Source organism: Oncorhynchus gorbuscha, unplaced genomic scaffold (assembly GCF_021184085.1).
Source record: "Oncorhynchus gorbuscha isolate QuinsamMale2020 ecotype Even-year unplaced genomic scaffold, OgorEven_v1.0 Un_scaffold_2283, whole genome shotgun sequence".
NCBI classification, from domain to species: Eukaryota; Metazoa; Chordata; class Actinopteri; order Salmoniformes; family Salmonidae; genus Oncorhynchus; species Oncorhynchus gorbuscha.
In genome coordinates, this window is record NW_025746837.1 from 52058 (window position 1) to 79241 (window position 27184).

The 27184-nt window shown below is 41.4% G+C and overlaps 2 protein-coding genes across 3 annotated transcripts; both read left to right on the forward strand.

Annotated features, from left to right (window-relative positions):
* The first annotated feature begins 4630 nt into the window (after positions 1–4630).
* Positions 4631–9940, forward strand: LOC124025553 (metastasis-associated in colon cancer protein 1-like). 2 transcript variants are annotated; one of them, XM_046338937.1, is made up of 5 exons: positions 4631–4845; positions 6160–6285; positions 6701–8754; positions 8917–9105; positions 9402–9940. In XM_046338937.1, the coding sequence occupies exons 1-5, from the start codon at positions 4839–4841 to the stop codon at positions 9603–9605; spliced, it is 2580 nt and encodes an 859-aa protein (XP_046194893.1). In that variant the 5' UTR covers positions 4631–4838; the 3' UTR covers positions 9606–9940. The 2 variants fall into 2 exon arrangements, with proteins under 2 accessions (XP_046194893.1, XP_046194894.1); XM_046338938.1 differs by having other exon boundaries at positions 4633–4841.
* An 11399-nt stretch (positions 9941–21339) lies between these two features.
* On the forward strand, positions 21340–22577 carry LOC124025554 (transmembrane protein 196-like). The gene is made up of 3 exons (XM_046338940.1): positions 21340–21367; positions 21520–21758; positions 22332–22577. The coding sequence occupies exons 1-3, from the start codon at positions 21340–21342 to the stop codon at positions 22416–22418; spliced, it is 354 nt and encodes a 117-aa protein (XP_046194896.1). The 3' UTR covers positions 22419–22577.
* Positions 22578–27184: the final 4607 nt, after the last annotated feature.

The window sequence follows — 27184 nt, forward strand, 5'->3', positions numbered from 1 at the left end:
ATGTTAGTGGTGGCTGTTTAACAGTCTGATGGCCTTGAGATAGAAGCTGTTTTTCAGTCTCGGGATATGTGGTTTCCAGTTTACATAGAGACAAACAGAGAACACAGGTATAAATACACGGGGATAATGGGAAAGATGGGCGACACAGATGAAACAGATCAGGGCATGACAAGACTTGCTTGGGCCAAGAAACATGAGCAATGGACATTAGTCTGGTGGAAATCTGTTCTTTGGTCTGATGAGTCCAAATGTGAGATTTTTGGGTCCAACTGCTGTGTCTTTGTGAGACGCAGAGTATGTGAACGGATGACATCGCATATGTGGTTCCGACTGTGAAGCATGGAGGAGGAGGTGTGATGGTGTGGGGGTGCTTTGCTGGTGACACTGTCTGTGATTTATTTAGTATTCAAGGCACACTTAACCAGCATGGCTGCCACAGTATTCTGCAGCGATACTCCATCCCATCTGGATTGTGCTTAGTGGGACTATCATTTGTTTTTCAACAGGACAATGACCCAACACACCTCCAGGCTGTGTAAGGGCTATTTGACCAAGAAGGAGAGTGATGGAGTGCTGCATCAGATGACATGGTCTCCACAATCACCTGACTGCAACCCAATTGAGATGGTTTGGGATGAGTTGGACCGCAGAGTGAAGGAAAAGCAGCCAATAAGTGCTCAGTATATGTGAGACCTCCTTCAAGACTGTTAGAAAAACATTCCAGGTGAACTTGTTTGAGAGAATGCCAAGAGTGTGCAAAACTGTCATCAAGGCAAAGGGTGCCAACTTTGAAGAATCTAAAATCTAAAATCTATTTTGATTTGTTTAACACCTTTTTGGTTACTACATGATTCTATATGTGTTATTTCATAGTTGTGATGTCTTCACTATTATTGTACAATGTAGAAAATAGTAAAAATAAAAGCCCTTGAAGGAGTAGGTGTGTCCAAACCTTTGACTGGTACAGTACTTCTTTCCATCCTAGCCGGTTTAGACATGTATTCATACATGTTGCTGGTCTGAAGTTCGCAGTTAGTGGCAGTTGTGAAGTAAAAAATATATAATAATTATAGTCTCTTCTAGCCCATAGACTGCTTTCAGGGCAATGAATCGTCTAATGTTATAATTTGGGTAAAATATCTTCATGCAATTCGAACATGCTGCTGCCCCAAAGTTAACAGTTAAAAAATATTTGAAATGCTGAATACAGTCTCTTCTGGCTAATAGATGACTTCCAGTGGTTCTCACCCTTTTTTGGTTACTGTTCCACCAATTTAATTTAGCTCTGCTCGGAGTGCCCCTGAAGGAGCCCCTCATGTGCTATTTACCAGTAGGCCTATGGTGAGTCTTCTCAAGTACCCTCTGTGTGTAGGTCAAGTACCCGTAGCGGTCCAAGTAGACCTGGTAGGGAACCACTGATGTAAGTAATGTTGTAATTTGGGTGAACTATCCCTTTAATACAAAGTGATTCACATATTGCTACTTTCCACATGCGTCCCTTGTCTTGATCTATTCAGATTGTGGCCACATTTTTAGACATGTCTAGATGATTAACAGATGCATTATGAACTGATTTTGATCAGATTTTATAAGTGTAAACGGATAAGATTGGGACAAGATCAGGACAAAGGATGCATGTTTGTGGCAGTTATAAACGGGCCTTATGATGATGTCCATGTCTCATTTTTGAGTAGCGAGGCTCTATATGAGGGGAAAGACGTTTTCACTCAATGTACATTCAGTCAGTCATCTAGTAAATTGTTATCCTGGCACAACAACACTTTAAGAGCACCACTAGAGAGCAGACTTTAGTCAACTTTCTCAACAGCGTAGCATCTAACCAGCATTGTGATGCAAGTTTGTTTAAGGATGACCAGTAAGAGGCATATCTGTCTCACTTCTTTCAAGTCATTGTCAGTAGAGTTGTCCTAAGCATCGACTACTACAGTACCAGTTTCAGGGGTATGATATATATGTACAATACTGAAATATTTGATCAATCATGTTTTATCAAAAAAAGTTTTAATTTGAGGTTTGAGCACCAAAAGGGCATAACCTTAATCTGTAAGTGAAGTTTTATTTGCATTTTGCCTTTCACAATAATTGTATGTGTTACCCAGAGTTTTAAATAGGTGCTGTATGACCACCTTTTCCCCATAGAAAATGAACATTCATAATCTACTCAGGAGCGCTTAGTCGCATTCCTCCAACACCAGCTACTTTCAGAGACCAAGGTCAACACAACACCACACCGGCTCAGGCCACAATAATAGTGGTTCTGGCCACAATTCATCCACATCAACTTTTCATTGATTTTGGACATTGGGTTTGGATATTGAGTTTGCATATTGAGTTTGCATATTGGGTTTGGATATTGAGTTTGCATATTGAGTTTGCATATTGGGTTTGCATATTGAGTTTAGACAAGATATATGAGTGCAAACTCAACACCACAAACATATGGTGTGCTTTTTTTAAAATATAGTTTTTAAAAATATTTGTATTTCATCTTTATTTAACCAGGTAGGCAAGTTGAGAAGAAGTTCTCATTTACAATTGCGACCTGGCCAGGATAAAGCAAAGCAGTTCGACACATACAACGACACAGAGTTACACATGGAGTAAAACAAACATACAGTCAATAATACAGTAGAAACAAGTCTATATACGATGTGAGCAAATGAGGTGAGATAAGGAAGGTAAAGGCAAAAAAAAGGCCATGGTGGCAAAGTAAATACAATATAGCAAGTAAAACACTGGAATGGTAGATTTGCAGTGGAAGAATGTGCAAAGTAGAAATAACAATTTTGGGGTGCAAAGGAACCAAATAAATAAATAAATAAAATAAAATCAATTCAGTAGGGAAAGAGGTAGTTGTTTGGGCTAAATTATAGGTGGGCTATGTACAGGTGCAGTAATATGTGAGCTGCTCTGACAGCTGATGCTTAAAGCTAGTGAGGGAGATAAGTGTTTCCAGTTTCAGAGATTTTTGTAGTTCGTTCCAGTCATTGGCAGCAGAGAACTGGACGGAGAGGCGACCAAAGAAATAATTGGTTTTGGGGGTGACCAGAGAGATATACCTGCTGGAGCGCGTGCTACAGGTGGGTGATGCTATGGTGACCAGCGAGCTGAGATAAGGGGGGACTTTACCTAGCAGGGTCTTGTAGATGACATGGAGCCAGTGGGTTTGGCGACGAGTATGAAGCGAGGGCCAGCCAACGAGAGCGTACAGGTCGCAATGGTGGGTAGTATATGGGGCTTTGGGGACAAAACGGATGGCACTGTGATAGACTGCATCCAGTTTGCTGAGTAGAGTGTTGGAGGCTATTTTGTAAATGACATCGCCGAAGTCGAGGATTGGTAGGATGGTCAGTTTTACAAGGGTATGTTTGGCAGCATGAGTGAAGGATGCTTTGTTGCGAAATAGGAAGCCAATTCTAGATTTAACTTTGGATTGGAGATGTTTGATGTGGGTCTGGAAAGAGAGTTTACAGTCTAACCAGACACCTAGGTATTTGTAGTTGTCCACGTATTCTAAGTCAGAGCCGTCCAGAGTAGTGATGTTGGACAGGCGGGCAGGTGCAGGCAGCGATCGGTTGAAGAGCATGCATTTAGTTTTACTTGTATTTAAGAGCAATTGGAGGCCACGGAAGGAGAGTTGTATGGCATTGGCTGGAAGAAACACCCACGTTTATACTAAGAGAGAGGATCACAATGTTATTCACATACAGTACCAGCCAAAAGTTTGGACACACCAACTCATTCAAGGGTTTTTCTTTATTTTTACTATTTTCTACCATGTGTAATAATAGTAAAGCCATCAAAACTATGAAAAAACAAATATGGAATCATGTTGTAACCAAAATAAGTGTTAAACTAATCAAAATATATTTTATATTTGAGATTCTTCAAAGTAGCCACTCTTTGCCTTGATGACAGCTTTGCACACGCTTGGCATTCTCTCAACCAGCTTCATGAGGTAGTCACCTGGAATGCATTTCAATTGATGGGTGTGACTTTTTAAAGGTTAATTTGTGGAATTTATTTCCTTCTTAATGTGTTTGAGGCAACCAGTTGTGTTTTGACAAGGTAAGGGTGGTATACAGAAGATAGCCCTATTTGGTAAAGAATCATTTGTAGAATCTCAAATCTCAAATATATTTTGATTTGTTTAACACTTTTGGGGTTACTACATGATTCCATTTGTGTTATTTCATAGTTTTGATGTCTTCACTATTAATCTACAATGTAGAAAATAGTAAAAAATTAAGAAAAACCCTTGAGTGAGTAGGTATGTCCAAACACATACACTAAATGCACTAATTGAGTAACACAATATATAACTTCTAATCAAAACTCTTTGTTTAAAGCAATTAGTAAATAGCTTATACATGTGTTATTATGACCCATTATTTATAATAGCTTAAATGATTATGCATGATGAGCCAATTTTGTAATTGAACTGTCTGCCCTTCACATAATTGCATCCGCGGGAGAAAAAAAAAGTATCTCTACCGAAATGACAGAACACTAAACCGACCTAGTTTCTGCTGCAGTTTCAGGTGTTGCAACACTCTTTGCGTAAATACAGGATTGCATTACGGATATTGTAGTTTTATAATAAAGTTAAACCAGCTCATTTGAAGAGTAGCCTCATTGTTTTGAACTACTAGTCCCGGAATGCTTGTAGTTTCAAAGCAAACAGAAGCCGAGAGTTGTGGCGTGAAGGTGTAAAGATATGATTTGGTTAGTGTCTAAATAAGGCTATGGCGGAAACCTTATTACCATGGATCAAAAGTGAGATTCCCCGACATCTCTGATACACAGTTTGACGAGACATGGTAAGTAAGTATTATTATAATATTTCTGCTCTTCTTACCGACGCTGGAAATTGTAGGCAAGTGTGCAAATCTAGTAGCTGAACGGAATCATAACATTTGTATGAACATAGTACAGGTAGGTCTATCTTGTGTTTGAAAGTTTGACATCGACGCTATATATTTATTTATGTATTATTATATATATATTTCATCTTACAGAACTACATAGCCACTGGTTTACCGTAGTTGAAGCGCACAAGCGAGCGTTTGTAATACACCTGTTGACTGCGGAAACAGTATTTTTGTCAATCTGGCATAGACAGAGGAGCAGCATTTCTACATGTGAAAAAACAACTATTACAGTAGTCATACTGTATGTAGCCAAATGTTGATGATGGTTTGTCGATGATGATGGTTTATTCACAGCTAGCTCTGTCTCTATATATTTTCTCAACGATACGGCAGACTATCCAACAGGTGCGCCTGAACAAGGCTTCTGTATTTCGAGATAACGCGAAGGTGAAATTCGACAGGAGATTTGGCTACCCACCCAACCACCCACACATTCAAGAATCGGCTTTGCGGAATAACTGATTGTTGAATCCCAGACAAGAGCAACCTGTTTGTGTGCACTCGTGTACAACCCAAATTAATTATTACTGACACACTGCGACAGCAACATAGGGTATACATGAATGATAAGAAGTATCCCTTTACCCAAACAAATTACAGCCTGAATGAATTCATGTTTTATTCTCTGTAAAATAGGTTACCTCAAACTAATCCCACAGGTAGCCCCAGGTAAAGAATCTCAGGTGTGAACCAGTGTGGAGGAAAATGACTAACAATGGCATAGGGCTGGGCAATCGGGCCCAAAAATATGAATTTGAGATATCGGCCAGCCCTACTACGGCACCACAAAACAACTTTAGGTAAACAAAAGAAACTAGGCCTATCTAGATATGTTGTTTCTCTGTGTTTTCATGGGCTTTTTTTAGATTCCACTGTAGGCTACTTTATCCGTATTATTAAACTATCATGTTTGTAGCCACGTTTTATAGAATAAACAGCCAGGGTAGAAAACATATAACATTGGCCAATATATTTTAGCGACCTTAACTCGACACCTAGCGACCTTGTCAAGTGGTTCGGACCTCTTGGCATAACTGTTAATGTCTTGGCTTGACAGCCGCTGGACCCGAATTCGAGCCACGGCAACCCTCCGAATTCTGAAAAATATTATATAGGTTATACTGTGTACTCTATATTATTATGCCAACTGATTGCAATTTGAGGTGTAGTAATTGTGTATGTAACTTATGAATCTTAATGTTTACAGATGTAAAGATGGCAGCTGTCAGAGCAAAGTCATTTCGTCGCCAAGGAAGTCTCATTAGGAGCAAATCTGAAGGGACGTTGATTGATCTAGAGGACACTGGAACGCTGAACATCAACAATTTAAATGGTAGCTTACTCTAACGTTTATGAAATATATTGTCTTTGAACTAGATGTCATTAATAGGTTTACAAAAATTGGGTAACTTTCCCAGGTTTTCCAGAGATTCCAGTTGGAAGATTCACAGAATCAGGAGAGAATAAGCAGGAAATCCAGAAACTGGATTTTTGGGAAGCCTGGTAGTCTTGGGAAAGTTACTAGATGTTTGCAACCCTGGTTATGAAACAGTTTCAAATAGAGGATTGCATTATGTGTTTTGTACAGTATCTCCTTTGAGTGGTACCCTCATTTAAAATAATGCCTCTTTAAAGAGCAACAACCAGTATTGAAGCCCATTCTGTGTGATTTTACCATGCTCTCATATGTATGTTTTATATTAGTATGTAAGGCTTTGATTTGACACAGATATTTTGTATTTTCACAGGGAGTAGTTACATAATAAATCAAGTGACAAAACATTCAGAGTGGCCTGTGTTGCAGCCGGAGGTCAAACATGGAAGTCAAACCACAAATCCATTCTGGAACAAACTGTCTATGTCCAATCCGTTTTTAGATGACATTTTACACACAAACAATGACAAAACATTAAGCAACGCTGATCTATCAGTACAGAAAGATGAACCTTCGACTCTGTTTGACAGTGAGAACTTTGACGCCAGTAGCACATCTTCGGACGAAACAAACTTTGCCCATTTTGCGGATACGAAGCAAAAGAGCATAAGACAATCAGGGAGATGGAGGAGTGCCTCGGATATTCTCGGCGACCAGGAGAGAAAGGAACCGAAAAGGGAAAACGGCCTCAAATTGTCAGCAGGCCCATTTCTGAATGCAGATTTTGAGTGGTTGAAAAATGACCGGGAGGCTTACAAAATGGCCTGGTTGAGTCACAGGCAGCTAACGAGGTCATGTCTTGACCTAGGCCTGATGAGTCAGAGTCCTGGATGGGCCCAGACCCAAGCCACCGACTCTCAGATAGTCTGCAAGATAGGTCACAGCGGAGGGTCACTACAGTTACCAGACTCTGATATTACCGCCCATATCCCAGAGGGCCATGTTCCTGCTGGGGAGGTTCAGGAGGTTGCACTGAAAGCCATCCTGGAGCCCCCTCACGGGCTGAATAACAACTACATGACAACCGTGAGTCCGCTCCTGGAGGTGAGTCTCAGCAACACGAGCGGAAAGGAATCCATCACGCTGGAAATGAAAATGGTCGCGGAGGTCAAGAAGGATCCGATAAGTCAGGTCATGACCACATTTGTGGGACTAGTGTCCAACAAGAGAGAGGGACCTTATCAGAAAGTCAAGGACTGTTACATTTACAAGAACATCATGCAGATGAATCTTCCAGACTTAAAGTCTAATTTCTATGTTATTGTAGCCGCAGAGGCCTCGGTTATCCAGCCCCCTGCTACATCCGTTTGGGATTACCTGGATCGTCAAGTCACCGTCGCCGTTTATGGCCCAAAGTATATCCATCCATCTTTCAAAGTGGTCGTGGTCGTCTCTTGCCACGATAACGTTCCACCGAGGCTTCCGTTCTCAGATATCCACAGGAGCAACAGAAACTTGCCCCCCCTGGTGCTACAGCTCTGGGAGAAGCACCAGTTTAGCCCAGAGAGACTGAATGACCTACACATTGTGACTTCCATCATAACGTCAAAGTTCGAAGTCAAAGCCCAGGATAAAAGGAAAGAAGTGAAACAAGGGCTACTCAAACTGGGTAAAGTCATTCACCTGCCTCTTGAGCTGGCCAAGATGGGCAATGGGGAGATGGATTCCTTTAAACTATGCCTCCAGGTGAGGGATTCAAACAGTGTCACAGTAGCAGAGTTCCAGGTGTCTTCCCCTGCAGCGGCACCTATTCGCTCTGAAAAGCGAGATCCCATGCGAAACAAAATGTGTCAATCGCTATCTATACCGGAGGAATCCGTCCCAGAGTTCCCCAAATTCTGGACCAGACCTGTGAAGGTGCAGTGTTACGGGGTGGCACTGAAGTCAGTGCTCCGTCAACCGCGAGTGGAGTACCTCCTGGAGTACTTCAAGGGTGACACCGTGGCTCTCCTCTCCAGAGAGACCGTGAGGTCGGTGGGCCAGTCCAAAGTCAAGGAGTGGTACATCGGCTTCATCCGAGGCAGGACCGGCCTGGTCCATTGCAAGAACGTCAAGCTCATCACCCGAGACCAAGTGATCGACTTCAACGGCACTGACTTCACCACCGAGACCCTCTTGGACAACATGGCACTGCCGTTCAAGAAGCTCACCTACATCTACTCAGACATCCAGACACTGGTGACTGAACACATCCTCAGCTGGAGGGGCTTCGCTGATGCCCTGGGCTACTCAAACTTGTTGCTGGACACAATCACACGGAGACATGCTGAAACAGAGACCGAGAAGGTGGCCTGCGTGCTGGAGAAACTGAAGGAGGACTGCCACACTGAGAACAGCAAGAAGAAGTTCCAGCACAAGCTCATGATCGTAAGTGTAGAAAGGACGGGGCATGTTTGATAGTATTCCGGTTTAGAGAAGAATCTTCAAACCAGCTTGACCTTTGTTTTGAATGACCTTTTCTCTTTTCCAATTGCGCTTCATTTGTTGCATTTCAAGTAAGTGTTTTGTATGTTGCTTTTTCCATCCTAGGGTCTGTTGAAGATGGACTCTCAGGCTCTAGTGGCTCATCTGATCCAGAACACAGTCATCCTGTCCACAGCGGTGGAGCTGGGTATCAGGTGGAGGGAGCTCGCTGAGAGGCTGGGGAAACTCTCCAGTGCTCAGATCGCTGCTTACGAGGCACCACACCGGGGGAAGAGTGGAGAAGTTAGCGCCGTGGTTAGTTCATTTGACTTTTATTTGTTCTATTTAGGAAAATATGTTGTTCTTAGGAGATCATCCCTTCATGATCTCATTGGATCAACAGACAACAATTAGGGAGGCTGTACCAATACTTTTATTTGTATAGTCCATTATAGATGGGCTGTAGATTTATTTCCACTGCCTTCATTGTACCATTTACACCCTCCTGTATCCTGTGCATATGACGAATAAACTCTGATTTGATAGTTAGTTGATAGTTCGACAATCTATCAACTGAACTGAACTTGTGGATCCTCCTCTCTCTATTGTAGTCTATGTGGAAACCTGCCTATGACTTCCTGTACTCATGGAGCCAGCTGTACGGAGAGGGCTACCAGGACATGATCCAGGACCTCCACCTGGCCCTGGACAAGATGAAGAGCCCAATCACCAGACAGTGGAGGCAGCTGACCGGAGCGCTAATCGCAGTCAACTGTCTGGAGATCCTCAGGGTCTCAGCCTTCCCCAAACCATAGAACCCCACTGAGGAGAAGAATGAGCACGCTGGAGAGCTCAAATGGGTAACAACTGTAGAACTGAGGCCACAGAGGCCCTTCGATCAAGCTTACTGCAGTTCCCACTATCTTTGAATACGGAGGTCCTTGTTACGATGCAGAGGGGGAGGCGAAGATGAAGTCAATGTTTGCTCTTGTTCTTGTATTGTGCCGTGTCTTTGCCCACTTTGTCAGAGTTTCTTCTTAGAGTTCAGTTCATGTCGTAAACATAATTATAGCTATATTTAATTATTCATTGTGGCTAGACACTTAAACTATATTGCTAGATTTTGTTCATACAAAGCCAGAACCAGTGTATGGACAGATTCTGTTACACAGGATGCAAACGAACATATATCTCAGCCATATTAACCATATGTATCTTTACATGGGTTTTATAAAGGCTTCGTTTGGATAATTTGTCTAACAGATATCTGCTTCCTTTGACATCATTTCTTAAGACAAAACAGCAGAAACTATATTGAGGTCTGTTACTTTTGTGTTTTTCTGTTAGACACTATGTGATAGCGCTTGTTATTGATTTGACATGAATAGTAAGGCAACATACAGTAGAGTTAGCACTTCCAGTTGTCACACAGTTTTATACCTTTATATTTGATGTTACAATGTTACATGAAATACCCCTGGTTTTTCATTACATTTTACATGTATTTACGTTTATTTTAGCTGTATTTACGCTAATTCTGGTTAAGGTTGGAAGGGATTACATTTGTTTTATCTGCCAGATCCAATCCTCAGTATTCAGATTGCTATTTTTTAACAGTGTCTTAAGCCCATACACTCAAACCTTTTTCAGTGCATTTAGTTTTGTCTACTTGAAAATAGCATATTATGTTAAAATATATTTTAAATATGTAATATAATGTAAAACAACCTTGTTGTGATTTTTCTGAAATATAATATTTCACAATGTTGATTTACAACTGAAATGGTGACCTGGTGTGTATGAAGTATGAATTAATATCACTTACATTTTGACAGATAAGTAATATATAACTATTTAAATGAATTGTCAACTAAAGTAGTTAATTGAGAAGAAGATCAATTATTTATGTTCTAGTTCATCACCAGGTTGTGAATCACATGTATTGTAAGAGTAGCAGGGGTAGTGAGCAGTAAGGGTCTGTGTCTTGCATTGTGGGTAGTGTAATAATGTGACAAGATACTACGAGTAGTGTCATGCGGTTCACTTTGGTCTCGAACATGTCACATCCGTTCAGTTAAAGATAAATGAGAATATTTGGTTTCCGTTAGGGACTTGCATTGACCCTAATACTGAAGTCTGTTCATAGAGGGGGATGATTGAAACGACTTGATTTACCATGGCAATAACACTTTAATTACATAGGCCTAGATCACATTCTCTGTACAGACAGATTGTATACGCAGAGGAAATTCTTCAGTTAAAAGACCTGAAGCTGAAATTCATCTGAAACTCCCAATCCTAACTCCCCAGTTTATAAGCAATAAATCCTGTCCTTGAACCCTATATATGATTGAATCCTGTCCTTGAACCCTATATATGATTGAATCCTGTCCTTGAACCCTATATATGATTGGATCCTGTCCTTGAACCCTATATATAATTGAATCCTGTCCTTGAACCCTATATATGATTGAATCCTGTCCTTGAACCCTATATATGATTGAATCCTGTCCTTGAACCCTATATATAATTGAATCCTGTCCTTGAACCCTATATATAATTGAATCCTGTCCTTGAACCCTATATATGATTGAATCCTGTCCTTGAACCCTATATATAATTTAATCCTGTCCTTGAACCCTATATGATTGAATCCTGTCCTTGAACCCTATATATGATTGAATCCTGTCCTTGAACCCTATATATGATTGAATCCTGTCCTTGAACCCTATATATGATTGAATCCTGTCCTTGAACCCTATATATGATTGAATCCTGTCCTTGAACCCTATATATGATTTGAATCCTGTCCTTGAACCCTATATATAATTGAATCCTGTCCTTGAACCCTATATATGATTGAATCCTGTCCTTGAACCCTATATATGATTGAATCCTGTCCTTGAACCCTATATATGATTGAATCCTGTCCTTGAACCCTATATATGATTGAATCCTGTCCTTGAACCCTATATATGATTGAATCCTGTCCTTGAACCCTATATATGATTTAGTTTTGTCCTAGAATTTACTGGCTGTGTATTTTCTGTTGACTTACTCTTGTTGACCTTTTTAGTTTGACTTTCTCTCCTCTGTTTATTTAAGCTGGTTTCAACTGAGAGTTGCATTGTATGGTCTTTAGTCTTTATCTGTTGGCGTTGGCAACGGGGAAGCTCAGGATGTCTATCCTGTTTCTGTTCTGTATTACAGGTGAATGTTATAACTGCATACATTCTGGCTTAAAATAGAAGAACAAATAAATATACAGTGTATCACAAAAGTGAGTACACCCCTCCCATTTTTGTAAATATGAGTATATCTTTTCATGTGACAACACTGAAGAAATGACACTTTGCTACAATGTAAAGTAGTGAGTGTACAGCTTGTATAACCGTGTAAATTTGCTGTTCCCTCAAAATAACTCAACACACAGCCATTAATGTCTAAACCACTGGCAACAAAAGTGAGTACACCCCTATTGTGTGGCCACCATCATTTTCCATTTTCCAGGAGTTCACCAGAGCTTCACAGATTGCCACTGGAGTCCTCTTCCACTCCTCCGTGACGACATCACGGAGTTGGTGGATGCTAGAGACCTTACACTCCTCCACCTTCCGTTTGATGATGTCCCACAGATGGGTTTAGGTCTGGAGACATGTTTGGCCAGTCCATCACCTTTACCCTCCGCTTCTTTAGCAAGGCAGTGGTCGTCTTGGAGGTGTGTTTGGGGTCGTTATCATGTTGGAATACTGCCCTGCGGTCCAGTCTCCGAAGGGAGGGGATCATGCTCTGCTTCAGTATGTCACAGTACATGTTGACATTCATGGTTCCCTCAATGAACTGTAGCTCCCCAGTGCCGGCAGCACTCATGCAGCACTCATGTCACATGAAAAGATATACTCAAATATTTACAAAAATGTGAGGGGTGTACTCACTTTTGTGATATACTGTATAATATACTGTATGTACCTCCTTCCTGCTACATTTACAGTCCTAAAGCAATATGTTCTGTATAGTTTTAAACAATGGCTGTTACATTATAACTAGTGAAATATCTTGTCATTGAAGTGATTTCTAGTTCATCTGTTGTTGAGACCAGAGAGACAATAGTCTTATTCAATATCCTGGTAATATTCCATCCAGATAGTGGACCAGTGACATGTTACTGGACCAGCATCAAGTGTAGATTAATTATGGAGCTGTGACACTTCATTTATACATGGGAAGACTACATCTCACTGGGCAAAACATCAAGTGATTGATGGATAAAACTCTGGGATTAAGTCCTGTTGTTGTGTCTTAGGTCTCTCTTTATGAAGTGTTGTGGTGTCTTAGGTCTCTCTTTATGAAGTTTTGTGGTGTCTTAGGTCTCTCTTTATGAAGTGTTCTGGTGTCTTAGGTCTCTCTTTATGAAGTGTTGTGGTGTCTTAGGTCTCTCTTTATGAAATGTTGTTGTGTCTTAGGTCTCTCTTAATGAAGTGTTGTGGTGTCTTAGGTCTCTCTTTATGTAGTGTTGTGGTGTCTTAGGTCTCTCTTTATGAAGTTTTGTGGTGTCTTAGGTCTCTCTTTATGAAATCTTGTTGTGTCTTAGGTCTCTCTTTATGAAGTGTTGTGGTGTCTTAGGTCTCTCTTTATGAAGTTTTGTGGTGTCTTAGGTCTCTCTTTATGAAGTGTTGTGGTGTCTTAGGTCTCTCTTTATGAAGTGTTGTGGTGTCTTAGGTCTCTCTTTATGAAATGTTGTTGTGTCTTAGGTCTCTCTTAATGAAGTGTTGTGGTGTCTTAGGTCTCTCTTTATGTAGTGTTGTGGTGTCTTAGGTCTCTCTTTATGAAGTTTTGTGGTGTCTTAGGTCTCTCTTTATGAAATCTTGTTGTGTCTTAGGTCTCTCTTTATGAAGTGTTGTGGTGTCTTAGGTCTCTCTTTATGAAGTTTTGTGGTGTCTTAGGTCTCTCTTTATGAAGTGTTGTGGTGTCTTAGGTCTCTCTTTATGAAATGTTGTTGTGTCTTAGGTCTCTCTTTATGAAGTGTTGTGGTGTCTTAGGTCTCTCTTTATGTAGTGTTGTGGTGTCTTAGGTCTCTCTTTATGAAGTGTTGTGGTGTCTTAGGTCTCTCTTTATGAAGTGTTGTGGTGTCTTAGGTCTCTCTTTATGTAGTGTTGTGGTGTCTTAGGTCTCTCTTTATGAAGTTTTGTGGTGTCTTAGGTCTCTCTTTATGAAATGTTGTTGTGTCTTAGGTCTCTCTTTATGAAGTGTTGTGGTGTCTCTTGTTGTGATGTGTGTTTTGTACTACAGTTTTATTTTTATTCCAGCGCCAGTCCCAGTAGAAAGCCTTTTGTCTCTTGGTAGGCCGGCATTGTAAATCAGAATTTGTTCTTAACAGACTTGCCTAGTTTTAAATAAAAGTTCATTAAAAAAATAATAAAACCAATCCCAGCGTTCAGATCAATTAGATGGCCATTCAATGTGACGTAACCCAAGACAAAGAAGTCCTGTTTTCCGGGTGAGGTTAAAGCACGGGTGAGCAGGCAGTAACACAAGGAGGACACCAAATCCAGTCCAGTTATCTGGCTCGTGTCCGACTGTTTCCTAGGAGAAGAGAGGAGGAACATAGAGGAGACATTTAGTGTTTATTCCTCACTATTAACATTAAAACATTTTCATCATAGGCAGAGCTAGAACCACAGTGTGTGGTTGAACATAGATACTAATCTGCCGTCCTGAGCTTCCAAAGTCATGACAGTTCTCTGATGTGACAGGCTAGAGAGACTACTGTCAGTCTGGATTTCCACCACAGGCCAGGATGTCTGCCTATTTAGTCATTGACATGTCCACACTTCCTGGGACAATTCCTCTGATTCACTTCCTTGTTTCAATAAAGAAACGGGTTGCTCAATTTATTACAAAAAAAAACAGATTAATCTGTTTAAATAATCAGTTTCCTTCAATCACCAGTCACCACCATAGACAGGGAGATCTGCTTCATAGGAAACACTTTCATCATGTCTCATTTGAACGTGTACAAATGAATGTCACGTTACACCATAATCTTCTGTCATTCAGGAAGTTCAAACAGAATTGATTGACTCAACCCTTCATCTAACGGTCTGGGCCTTTAGAATAACACCATGTAGGTTATTGTTGTACAGTAATAGTTACTTTGTGGTTTCCTTTCACTAGACATGTTGAAGCCAGGCAGGTAGTGTTGCCTGTAGCTGGTGAGCTGTTCTCCAAGATGGCGCTGGCTCTGACACTCTTTACTCATTACTGGGAGCAGTGTGATGATGGAGGTAATGGCTGTAACATGCACTCACCTCCTCTCTGGGACGGCACAGATCGTCACGTGTGAGATGTCAACATGCCTGGCTATCACTCTCTTAGTATCATACAGGAAGAGACAGTGATATATTGTCTATTTATTTAGGTCTGAGCTTACATGATCGAATATAGTTTCAGTGGCAGGGTTTTCTTCATTTAAAGTAAAAAGGAAGGAAGAGACGGACGCAGCTTCCCTTTGTGAAGATGAAACAACGCACCTGACATGTTTCATAATCCCAGGTGTCAGGTTACAGCGTGTGAACCTGTTCTACATTTAAATGATGTCATGTCTCAAGCTCAAGGAATGTGTGAAACATGTCTGTCACGTTCTGTTTTTTAATCGTGCTCATCTGTAACGCAACTTCCTGCACATGTTGAGAGTAGGTTAGAGTTAATGGTCGATTACAGAGTTAATTAAAATATTGTAATGTACCGAGTCGACCCCTAAATCTGTGACAGATCATCGGTGCCTGTTGAATAAGACACACAGCTAATCCCCATGACCCTGTTTTGATGTTGGCATTACTGTAAATTACCATCATTCTACTCATTGACGTCACATGATCAACCACATCAGACAGTGTCTCCTCTGCTCGGCCAGTTAAAGATGACGGCCATTTCCAAACACACAGGATGCGTCCCAAATGGCACCCTATTCCCTATATAGTGCACTAATACTGACCAGGGCCCATAGTAGGGCACTATGTATTGAATAGGGTGCCGTTTAGGATTTAGAAGGGACCCACTGTATTAATAGTACAGATAAATATATATATTTTTTAAATGGTACAACTGTAGCTTGTATTTTTGAATACTGATTCTTTTTCAGGAACAAGAATTTGACTAAAGGATGCATCCTCTTCCACATACAACAGCATACAACAACATACAACACTCATGCATACATAATACAACACTCATACAACAACATACAACACTTATACATCATACAATAACATACAACAACATACAACACTCATGCATACATAATACAACACTCATACAACAACATACAACACTTATACATCATACAATAACATACAACATACAACACTCATACAACACTAACATCAACAGCATTAACATAAACTGTATCTTGTCAAGTGTAAAAAGTAATGCTGCTTGACAACTTCTTTCTCCTGGTGTCTTCCTTGCATCGACAGTAGAGCAAGAACAGAACAACACACACAGAAACACACAAAACAGGTTGTCTGAGACTGTCAGCACCAAAAACATGGACTGTCTGTGTGAACTGAACACGAACACCGTCTGGAATGTATCTGTTGCCTGCCTGCTTATTGTTAACAAGCCAAGGGAGGATTCACCCGAGAGACTTCACCCATAGCAGCGAAACCAGAGGAGCAAAACCTCAAAATGCCCCCAGGCAAAACCAACCTGCAGAAAGAATGGACCAGCACTCTGCCTTTTCAGATTCAATGAAGCAGTGCATTTTGAGATTAATGAGATATGAGTACTTTTGTTGAGGGAGCCTTTTATACTGTAGCCTTCCCAATCACTGTCACACTCTGTCCCAAATGGCACACTTTTCCATTTATAGTGCCCTATGGGTCATGGTCAAAAGAAGTGTTCTATTTGGAATGCACACACTGAACATGGAGTGTTATCTCACTCAGAGAGTAGTGTTATCTCACTCAGAGAGTAGTGTTATCTCACTCAGAGAGTAGTGTTATCTCACTCAGAGAGTAGTGTTATCTCACTCAGAGCATAGTGGTATCTCACCCAGAGCATAGTGGTATCTCACCCAGAGCATAGTGGTATCTCACCCAGAGAGTAGTGTTATCTCACTCAGAGAGTAGTGTTATCTCACTCAGAGAGTAGTGTTATCTCACTCAGAGAGTAGTGTTATCTCACTCAGAGAGTAGTGTTATCTCACTCAGAGCATAGTGGTATCTCACCCAGAGCATAGTGGTATCTCACCCAGAGCATAGTGGTATCTCACCCAGAGAGTAGTGTTATCTCACTCAGAGAGTAGTGTTATCTCACTCAGAGAGTAGTGTTATCTCACTCAGAGAGTAGTGTTATCTCACTCAGAGAGTAGTGTTATCTCACTCAGAGAGTAGTGTTAACTCATTCAGTGAGTAGTGTTATCTCACCCAGAGAGTAGTGTTATCTCACTCAGAGAGTAGTGTTATCTCACCCAGAGAGTAGTGTTATCTCACTCAGAGAGTAGTGTTATCTCACTCAGAGAGTAGTGTTATCTCACTCAGAGAGTAGTGTTATCTCACCCAGAGCATAGTGGTATCTCACCCAGAGAGTAGTGTTATCTCACTCAGAGAGTAGTGTTCTCACCCAGAGAGTAGTGTTATCTCACTCAGAGAGAAGTGTTATCTCACTCAGAGAGAAGTGTTATCTCACTCAGAGAGTAGTGTTATCTCACTCAGAGAGTAGTGTTATCTCACTCAGAGAGTAGTGGTATCTCACCCAGAGAGTAGTGTTATCTCACTCAGAGAGTAGTGTTATCTCACCCAGACAGTAGTGTTATCTCACCCAGACAGTAGTGTTATCTCACTCAGAGAGTAGTGTTATCCTGTTCAGAGAGTAGTGTTATCTCATTCAGAGAGTAGTGTTAAATGCACACACTGATCATGGAGTGTTATCTCATTCAGAGAGTAGTGTTATCTCACTCAGAGAGTAGTGTTATCCCATTCAGAGAGTAGTGTTATCCCATTCAGAGAGTAGTGTTATCCCATTCAGAGAGTAGTGTTATCCCATTCAGAGAGTAGTGTTATCCCATTCAGAGAGTAGTGTTATCCCATTCAGAGAGTAGTGTTATCCCATTCAGAGAGTAGTGTTATCTCATTCAGAGAGTAGTGTTATCTCACTCAGAGAGAAGTGTTATCTCACTCAGAGAGTAGTGTTATCTCACTCAGAGAGAAGTGTTATCCCATTCAGAGAGTAGTGTTATCTCACTCAGAGAGTAGTGTTATCCCATTCAGAGAGAAGTGTTATCCCATTCAGAGAGTAGTGTTATCCCATTCAGAGAGTAGTGTTATCCCATTCAGAGAGTAGTGTTATCCCATTCAGAGAGTAGTGTTATCCCATTCAGAGAGTAGTGTTATCCCATTCAGAGAGTAGTGTTATCTCAATTCAGAGAGTAGTGTTATCTCACTCAGAGAGAAGTGTTCTCACTCAGAGAGTAGTGTTATCTCACTCAGAGAGAAGTGTTATCCCATTCAGAGAGTAGTGGTATCCCATTCAGAGAGTAGTGTTATCTCACTCAGAGAGAAGTGTTATCCCATTCAGAGAGAAGTGTTATCCCATTCAGAGAGTAGTGTTATCTCATTCAGAGAGTAGTGTTATCCCATTCAGAGAGAAGTGTTATCCCATTCAGAGAGTAGTGTTATCTCATTCAGAGAGTAATGTTAAATGCACACACTGATCATGGAGAGTTATCTCATTCAGAGAGTAGGTCTGTAGGGTTTAGCAGTGTGAACATCAATGTCTGCCTCTGTAGAGGGAAGTGTTCATGTTATATCGTGGCAGGTGCTAAAAATAGCCAGCCTCTTACTATGTCAGACTGAGTTGTTCTCCAGGGCTTGGAGTAAAGGATCAGGTTGGAAGGGTTTGTCAATTATTATGCAACATTTAAGGATTGGTTTCCTGGACACAGATTATGCTTATTCTTGGATTCAAATGTTTTAGTCCAGGTCCAGGCTTAATCCGTGTCTGGGAAACCAGCCCTACAACATGTTACTGGGTCTTATACTACACAGGAAGTCATTCTACTACATATACTTCATAATGACATATTTGTTTTTTAACACTACAGTTTAAATATAATTAAGCAATAAGGCCCGAGGGGTGTGGTATATGGCCAATATAACACAGCTAAGGGCTGTTCTTAAACATGACGCAACGCGGAGGGCCTGGATACAGCCCTTAGCCGTGGTATATTGGCAAACCCCAAGGTGCCTTATTGCTATTGCTACCAACGTAATCAGAACAGCATAAATACATGTTTGTGATACCCATGGTATATGGTCTGATTTACCACGGCTTTCAGCCAATCAGCATTCAGGGCTTGAACCACCCAGTTTATAATATGTAATAATGTGCACAAAATAAATTCAAAAATGGATTCATTCAGCTATATACTGTAACATTGGACCATACAAGCTATACAATTGACAATAACTTTCTTCTTAAAACAAATTACACTCATTTTCTAAATGCAATTATCAAACATATCAAGTTGTATGTATTGTGAATTAGCCTATGCATTATGCATTGATTGGGTGTTTAATTTAAGATGACTATTTTTTATCTCCTTAGGGGCAATTCATGGGATTCGTTAGTTATATAATCTTACTAGCTAGTTACCTTAAATCACCCTCATGTATATAAACTGCACACATGAGCGCTATAAGACGTCAAGGAAGTCACGTGACTCGCGAGCACTGCAGCTGTGGGCAAGAAAAGTTTTGAGAGGGTGGCAACTGGCAAGAATGACGCGTGTCTGTTTTACAGTAGATCAAACACGCATACGAGCAGTCCAGAGCAAATCCTGATAAATCCATGTAGTCTATGACAATATATAATTTAGAATACCTTATAAAGTCTAACAGTGGATTATTTGTCAGAGGGAACGTGTAAGTAGCCCTTACATGATGGATCACTTGCTGGTTACTGGATAGAAAACATTCCCTCGCGCAAAAGTCCACCTGCGTAATTTTGATTAATGGATTAATGCTTTTTGCGCAAAAACAATACTCGCTGCTTTTTGGGTGGTTCGAGGGGTGACCAGCACCACCTCTTGAATGACCCGCTGTGAAGGAATGAGTGATGCCGGACAGAGGATGTAACATCTGGAGTCTGGTGGTACTGTCGGTGTTAGAGATGGGGCTCGGTGCGTCCAGCATCGCCCTCGGGGTGTTCGGCATCATCCGAGTCCGGTCGGTTCACAAGCTGCAGCTGGGGGATGCCTCTCCTATATGGAGCGGAATGTGTGTAAGTCAAATCATTTACATTTGCAATATTATTACCTCTATTGTTAATAGGAGGGAGGGTATAACTTCTTATTTCTATCCAGTTTCTCATCTGTGGACTATGTGGGATGGTGTGTGCAAAGAAGAGGTCAGGATTGATTGTAAGTTGATTTTTAATACGACGTATTTAACGTGGGTACACTCTTAGAAAAACAAGTGCTATCTAGTACCTAAAGGGTTCTTTGGTTCCAGGTATAACCCCTTTCCACTGAGAGTTCTACCTGGAACCCAAAATGTTTCTCCTATGAGGACAGCCAAAGCCAAACTTTTTTCTAAGAGTTTTTTTCTAAGAGTGTACAGTGCATGCAGTGCATTGTTGGGGTTACAGCTGGCCAGAAAGGCATTTCAATGTACTTGTGCTTGAAACACACCTGGGGCCAGTGGTGTAAAACACTTCAGTTAAAATACTTTAAGGTACTACTAAAGTCGTTTTTTGGGGTATCTGTATACTTTACTATTTATATTTTTGACTACAGTTATTTCACTACACTCCTAAATAAAACCATGTCATGTTTACTTCTATACATTTTCCCTGACACACAAAAGTAGTTTTACACTTTGAATGCTTAGCAGGATAGAAACATTTTCAAATTCATGCACTTATCAAGAGAACATCCCTGGTCATCCCTACTGCCTCTGATCTGGCAGACTCACTAAACACACTTGCTGCGTTTGTAATGTCTGAGTGTTGAAGTGTGCCCTGACTTTCTGTAAATAAAAGAAAAACAAGAAAATTGTGCGGTCTGGCTTGCCTAATATAAGGAATTTGAAACGATTTATACTTTTACTTTTGATACCTAAGTATATTTTTAAAATGACATTTACTGTTGATCCTTAAGTATATTTAAAACCAAATACTTTTAGACTTTTACTCAAGTAGTATTTTACTGGGTGACGCACTTTTACTTGAGTCATTTTCTAATAAGGTATTTTTTACTCAAGTATGACAATTGGGTACTTTTTCCACCACTGCCTAGGGCCAGCTGCATAAGGAACAGAAGCGGTCACTTAGGCCCCCAGGCCGCTAGAGAGCTCAGTCAGGATCTCAACTTACTGTTGACAGTTAACTTTACAATAGTAGAATACACAAGGTGAAGTTCAACATGTGGTTGTGCATCAGCAGTTTTGCTCTTGTTTTGTCAGTCACTGACAGTCACTCAATTAGCCGTGTCAGCTAAACATTTTTAGATTGGTAAATTAGTCTAGCCAGCCATCTAAACATATAGTAATAATGCCTGAATACCAACCAGGCATGCAGGGCACGTGCCCAGTGGCAAAATCATTGCAAAATGTGTAGAACTGTATGAAATTAACTTTAAACTGCAAAACTGTCTCTCCATCCTAAGGCAAAATGTGTAGAATTGCAAAAAATGTGCTTTAAATCTCTCTTCAGATGATCCTATTTTTTCAGCCTGCTGTATCTGTGGGTTGATCAGTGGGATCCTAAACTTCCAGTTTGTGCGTGTGGTGGCAAAGCGTCCCGATGCCCTGCCGTCCCTCTACCTGGCCATCATGGTGCTGGCCTGCCTGGGCATCGGAGTGTCCATCCTGTTTACCTGGCTCACCTGTCGTCTGGCCAGCAGCGAACAGCAGAGGATGTACCTGGAGAGAGAGCTGTCCCTGCACCATTCCCATGAGATGAGTGAAAAGGTCAGCTCAGATAAAACATGAACGGAAAACTCAATAATAATATAGAATTGGACAGAGTGAATGGCCTGTCATTTCTGTCACTATGTATTTCTAAAGCAGTGGTTGCCAACTCCGGTCCTCCAGTACCCTCAACTCCGGTCCTCCAGTACCCTCAACGCTACACATTATTATTGTAGCCCAGACAAGAACACCTGATTCATGTTTGTCCGGGGCTACAAGAAACATGTGTCCTGGGACGGGGGTACTGGAGGACTGGAGTTGGGAACCACTGTTCTGAAGAGGGATATGAATGCACCACAGGAGGATGGTGGAACCTTACTTGGGGAGGATGGGCTCATGGTAATGACTGGAGCAAAATGAGTGGAATGTTATAAAATGCATCAAACTCATGTTTTCCATGTGTGCATGCATCTGCTCCGTTCCAGACATTATAATGAGCCGTCCTCCCCCTCGGCAGCCTCCACTGGAGAGAACCTATCTTTAGTCTCTGCATATGACTGTCTGCTAACTAAAATGATCAAAAGTCCTAATTGAGAAGCTCGTATAACCCTGCTGTACTACTGTTTATTCCAGGAGTTGGCTGAGAGATCTGAGAGAGCAGCCAGCATTCCCCAGATCTCCTTCAATGGAAAGTCCTCACCTCCATTGTCATTAGGCTGAAGCCCAGCTGTGTTACTGTATTCAAAGCATCATGGAGACAATGTTGGTTTCATTCAACACCAACGGTCACAGGGGACGTGATCTCTTGCAATGAACTAATACACAAAGGATTCAACATACGGCAACACTATGAGAAGGCGCTGTGAGATTTGACAATCGGCTTACTAGTGACGATGTAGGCTGAATGATGCACTCTGGATAGTCCCCAGACATGGATTCGGGGGACATGGAAACAGCAGGTAGAGGGCACAAAGCTATGGCACATCCAAAGGCTCAAAAAGATCAACGAAACCACTTGAGATTGTCAGTGTTGAGATGAGGAAAGACATAACTGCTTCAGGGTTTGACTGGTCATAGAGATCATGTCATACAGTGTTGATATGAGGAAAGACATAACTGCTTCAGGGTTTGACTGGTCATAGAGATCATGTCATACAGTGTTGAGATGAGGAAAGACATAACTGCTTCAGGGTTTGACTGGTCATAGAGATCATGTCATACAGTGTTGAGATGAGGAAAGACATAACTGCTTCAGGGTTTGACTGGTCATAGAGATCATGTCATACAGTGGAAGTTGTTTCCAGTACTATTATTTATTTGAATGATTATTTATGTATTTATTATTTAAATATATGTTTGTTTATTCATAAGCATGAAAATATAATAAAATCCCATCTGTGATAGGTTTTTACAATTTAGAGCATTATAATGAATGAATGGTTTAATGAGGTTGATGGATGACGAGTACGACGTGGTCCTTCTGTAGCTCAGTTGGTAGAGCATGGCGCTTGTAACGCCAGGGTAGTGGGTTCGATTCCCGGGACCACCCATACGTAGAATGTATGCACACATGACTGTAAGTCGCTTTGGATAAAAGCGTCTGCTAAATGGCATATATTATGATGAATGATGATGACTACAATGGATGATGATTAATGATGACGACTACGATGGATGATGATGGTGACTACGATGAATGATGACTATGGTGGATGATGTTGATGTTGATGACTTTATTGTATCCATTAATTAATTCTATATGCATTAGAATATTTTGCAGTAGACCACAACCAGTAGGAAGCAGTAGTGATAGTTATATTCCCCCACTAGAGGGAGCCCTCTATCTCCTTTTAACTTAATCTATGTACCAAACGGCTCCCTATTCCCTATATAGTGCACTACTTTTGACCAGAGTCCTATGGTCAATAGTGGTGCACTATATAAAGAATTGGGACTCAGGGTTGAATCTTTTAGTCGAACATTTGAACAGAATAATAAATATGTAAAGTTATGGATAAATGAGCAGAGTGTTGCTGACAGATTGAAATTGTAGTCCTACTTCCTGTGTATCCCTGAGCAAAGCCCATAACCTGAAAATATCCAGTCCTATTTATGGGAATGCTGTCCAGAGAAGATAAGCAGAGTATGGAAGGACAAGGAAAAACATTCCATGAATTTACATTCATGTATTCTCTTACCGACTCCCTCAACCCTTGCAAAGTAAGAATACAGATTATGGGTTACGTCCCAAATGACACCCTATTCCCTACACAGTGCATTACTTTTGACCAGGGCCCATAGGAGGGTGCCATTTGGGACACGGGGAGACTGTATCCCAGGAAGCTGTGAGAACCACCAGAACTTCCTGTAAAGTGAAACCTGGTCCTTCCATGGCCACCCCTCCTCTCATGGGGACATTGGACAGGGTAAGACCTCCTAAACAAAGCTCCCTTCAAGGTCCTCACCCATTTCTCTGTCCCAGAAATCTGTTGCCACAGTGAACCAGGTGGGGGTGTGGCAGACTGACTTCTAGGTTTTTACTCTTTCCCCTTTTTGGTGAAAAACTTCAAAATGCTGTTTCACCTGGCCTAGTCCTAACTGAATGACTGGCTGTTTCACCTGGCTCTAGTCCTGACTGACTGACTGTTTCACCTGGCCTAGTCCTAACTGAATGACTGGCTGTTTCACCTGGCTCTAGTCCTGACTGACTGACTGTTTCACCTGACTCCAATTCTAGCCAGCTAACTGACTGACTGACTGTTTCACCTGGCTCTAGTCCCAGCCAGCTAACTGACTGACTGACTGTTTCACCTGGCTCTAGTCCCAGCCAGATAACTAACTGACTGTTTCACCTTGCTCTAGTCCTGACTGGCTGACTGTTTCGCCTGGCTCTAGTCCTGACCAGTTAACTGACTGATTGACTGGCTGATTGGTTGACTGGCTGGCTGACTGACCGACTGACCGATTGACTCACTAGCTGACTGACTAACTTACTGACTGGCTGACTGACTAAATAACTGACTGGCTGACTGACTGACTGACTGGCTGGCTGACTGTATCACCTGGCTCTACCCTGGCAAGCTAACTGACTGACTGGCTGACTAACTGACCCGCTGCCTCACTGGCTGAGTGACTGGCTGACTAATTGGCTGACAGACTGGCTGACTGGCTGCCTCACTAACTGGCTGACTGACTAACTGACTGGCTGACTGGCTGCCTAACTGACAAACTGACAAACTGACTGCCAATAACAACTTATTTGATTATTCATTGGTATTTGTTTTCCCTTCATGAGAGACTTCAGGGGAAGAGCTCAGACAGACATATACCATCTCTGATGTTTTCAGGGAATGTTGAGTGAGAAGTACAGTGATGGATCAGTGGATGTGTTCAAATGACACCCTATTCCCTTTGTAGTGCTCTACTTTTTGACCAGGACCCATAGGGCTCACAGGACCCATTGGGCATATGTAGGAGCCATTTGAGAGCTACACGATGTTGCCCGGTGGTGAGGTCCATACTGTACTGTATGACTGTCTGTCTGCCTATGTGTTTATCTGTCTGTCTGCCACTGTATCTGTCTGTGTGTGTGTGTGTCTGTCTGTCTGACTGTCTATAAGTCTGTCTGCCTATGTGTCTTTCTGCCTATGTGTCTGTCTGTCTGCCTGTTTCTGTTTGTCTGCCTCTGTGTCTGGCTGTCTGCCTGTGTCTGTCTGACTCTGTCTATCTGTCTTTCTGCCTGTGTGTCTGTCTGCCTTTTTCTGTTTGTCTGCCTGTGTCTGTCTGACTCTGTCTATCTGTCTGGCTGACTATGTTTCTGTCTGTCTGGCTGCCTGCCTGCCTGTCTGTCTGCCTGCCTGCCTGCCTGTCTCAGAAGGGAGTGTCTGATGATATATGACTGAAGATTAATCCTGGAGCCACAGAAAGAGCCAGCCCCCCACAATATTTGGGAGGTGATTTGTACACTGAGCAGACTGAGTAAAGGTCCCAAATGGCACCCTATTCCCTACATAGTGCATGGTTCCCAATGGGCCCTGGTCAAAAGTAGTGCACTAAAAAGGGAATAGGGTGTCATTTGGGATGCATCCTGAGTGTGTTTGTGTGAGTGTTGTTATTTCTGCACTGAATGTCAATGTAGATTTTTTTTAGGTGAACAACAGACATCCCACAGGTTCAGCCACAAGTGTTCTGTGATCATACAGGTCTCATTTTACACTCCGTGCTTGACTTGGACTGAAATACGGGCCACTACTCATTAAGGGTGCTGGTGAAGCGTTTATATGTAGGTGCAATACTTTGAGGTTATATTCAACAGGAGGAAGAGGAACACAAGCAGAATAACATTAGAGGTGCCTGTACTTAGTTCCAGTGAGTTCCTGCCATTATCAAGTACTGTTTACACCTGATATTTACTTCTATCATCACTTATATACAGTACTGGACATATATGTGGTATCATGTTGATTACATAACTCATGTTTTTTTGTCCTTTGGTTAATATTGTACTATCGACTATAGTATTCTTTCAGTTGTGTGAGAGCGAACAGAAGATTTTGGTCTGGGAATTAAACTGCAGTACACTGTCAATCCAAGGGGTGGCACTATCCTATTGTGAGTAAAACTATTTCTATCCAACATCCCCATACATCACAAGCTGCCCTTAATATACACAGCTGACATGTGCTGTTTCCATTGTATACCACAGGGATTGATGGGGTTTGATTGAGAAAGAGTCTATCCCATCATGACTTGTAGTCCAAGAAAAGGGCAGGGTTTATTCATAAAGTAGAGGGCATGACCAGAACCAGTAAAACGTTTGGACACACCTACTCATTCCAGTGTCTTTTATTTATTTTTACGGAATCGTGTATTAACCAAAAAAGTGTTAAACAAATCAAAATATATTTTGATTTGAGATTCTTCACCCTTTGTCTTAATGAGAGTGTAATGAACTTCGTCTGCTGTTAGAAGAGAGGCAGACCGAAATGCAGCGTGTAGGTTACTCATGACTTTTAATGAAGCTATACGGTACATGAAATAACGGAAGAAGAAAACAACAAACGAATGAAACAAAATACAGCCTATCTGGTGACTAACACTAAGACAGGTACAATCACCCACGAAAATACAACGCGCACTCAAGCTACCTAAATACGGTTCCCAATCCGAGACAACTAGAATCAGATGACTCCAATTAGGAATCGCCTCAGGCAGCCAAACCTAACTAGACACACCCCTAATAATACACACTCCCAATTAATACAAACCCCAATACGAAATACAACATATAAACCCATGTCACACCCTGGCCTACCCAAACATCTAACAAAAATATATAATAATAATATAATAATAATATATGCCATTTAGCAGACGCTTTTATCCAAAGCGACTACAGTCATGTGTGCATACATTCTACGTATGGGTGGTCCCGGGATCGAACCCACTACCCTGGCATTACAAGCGCCATGCTCTACCAAGGCGTG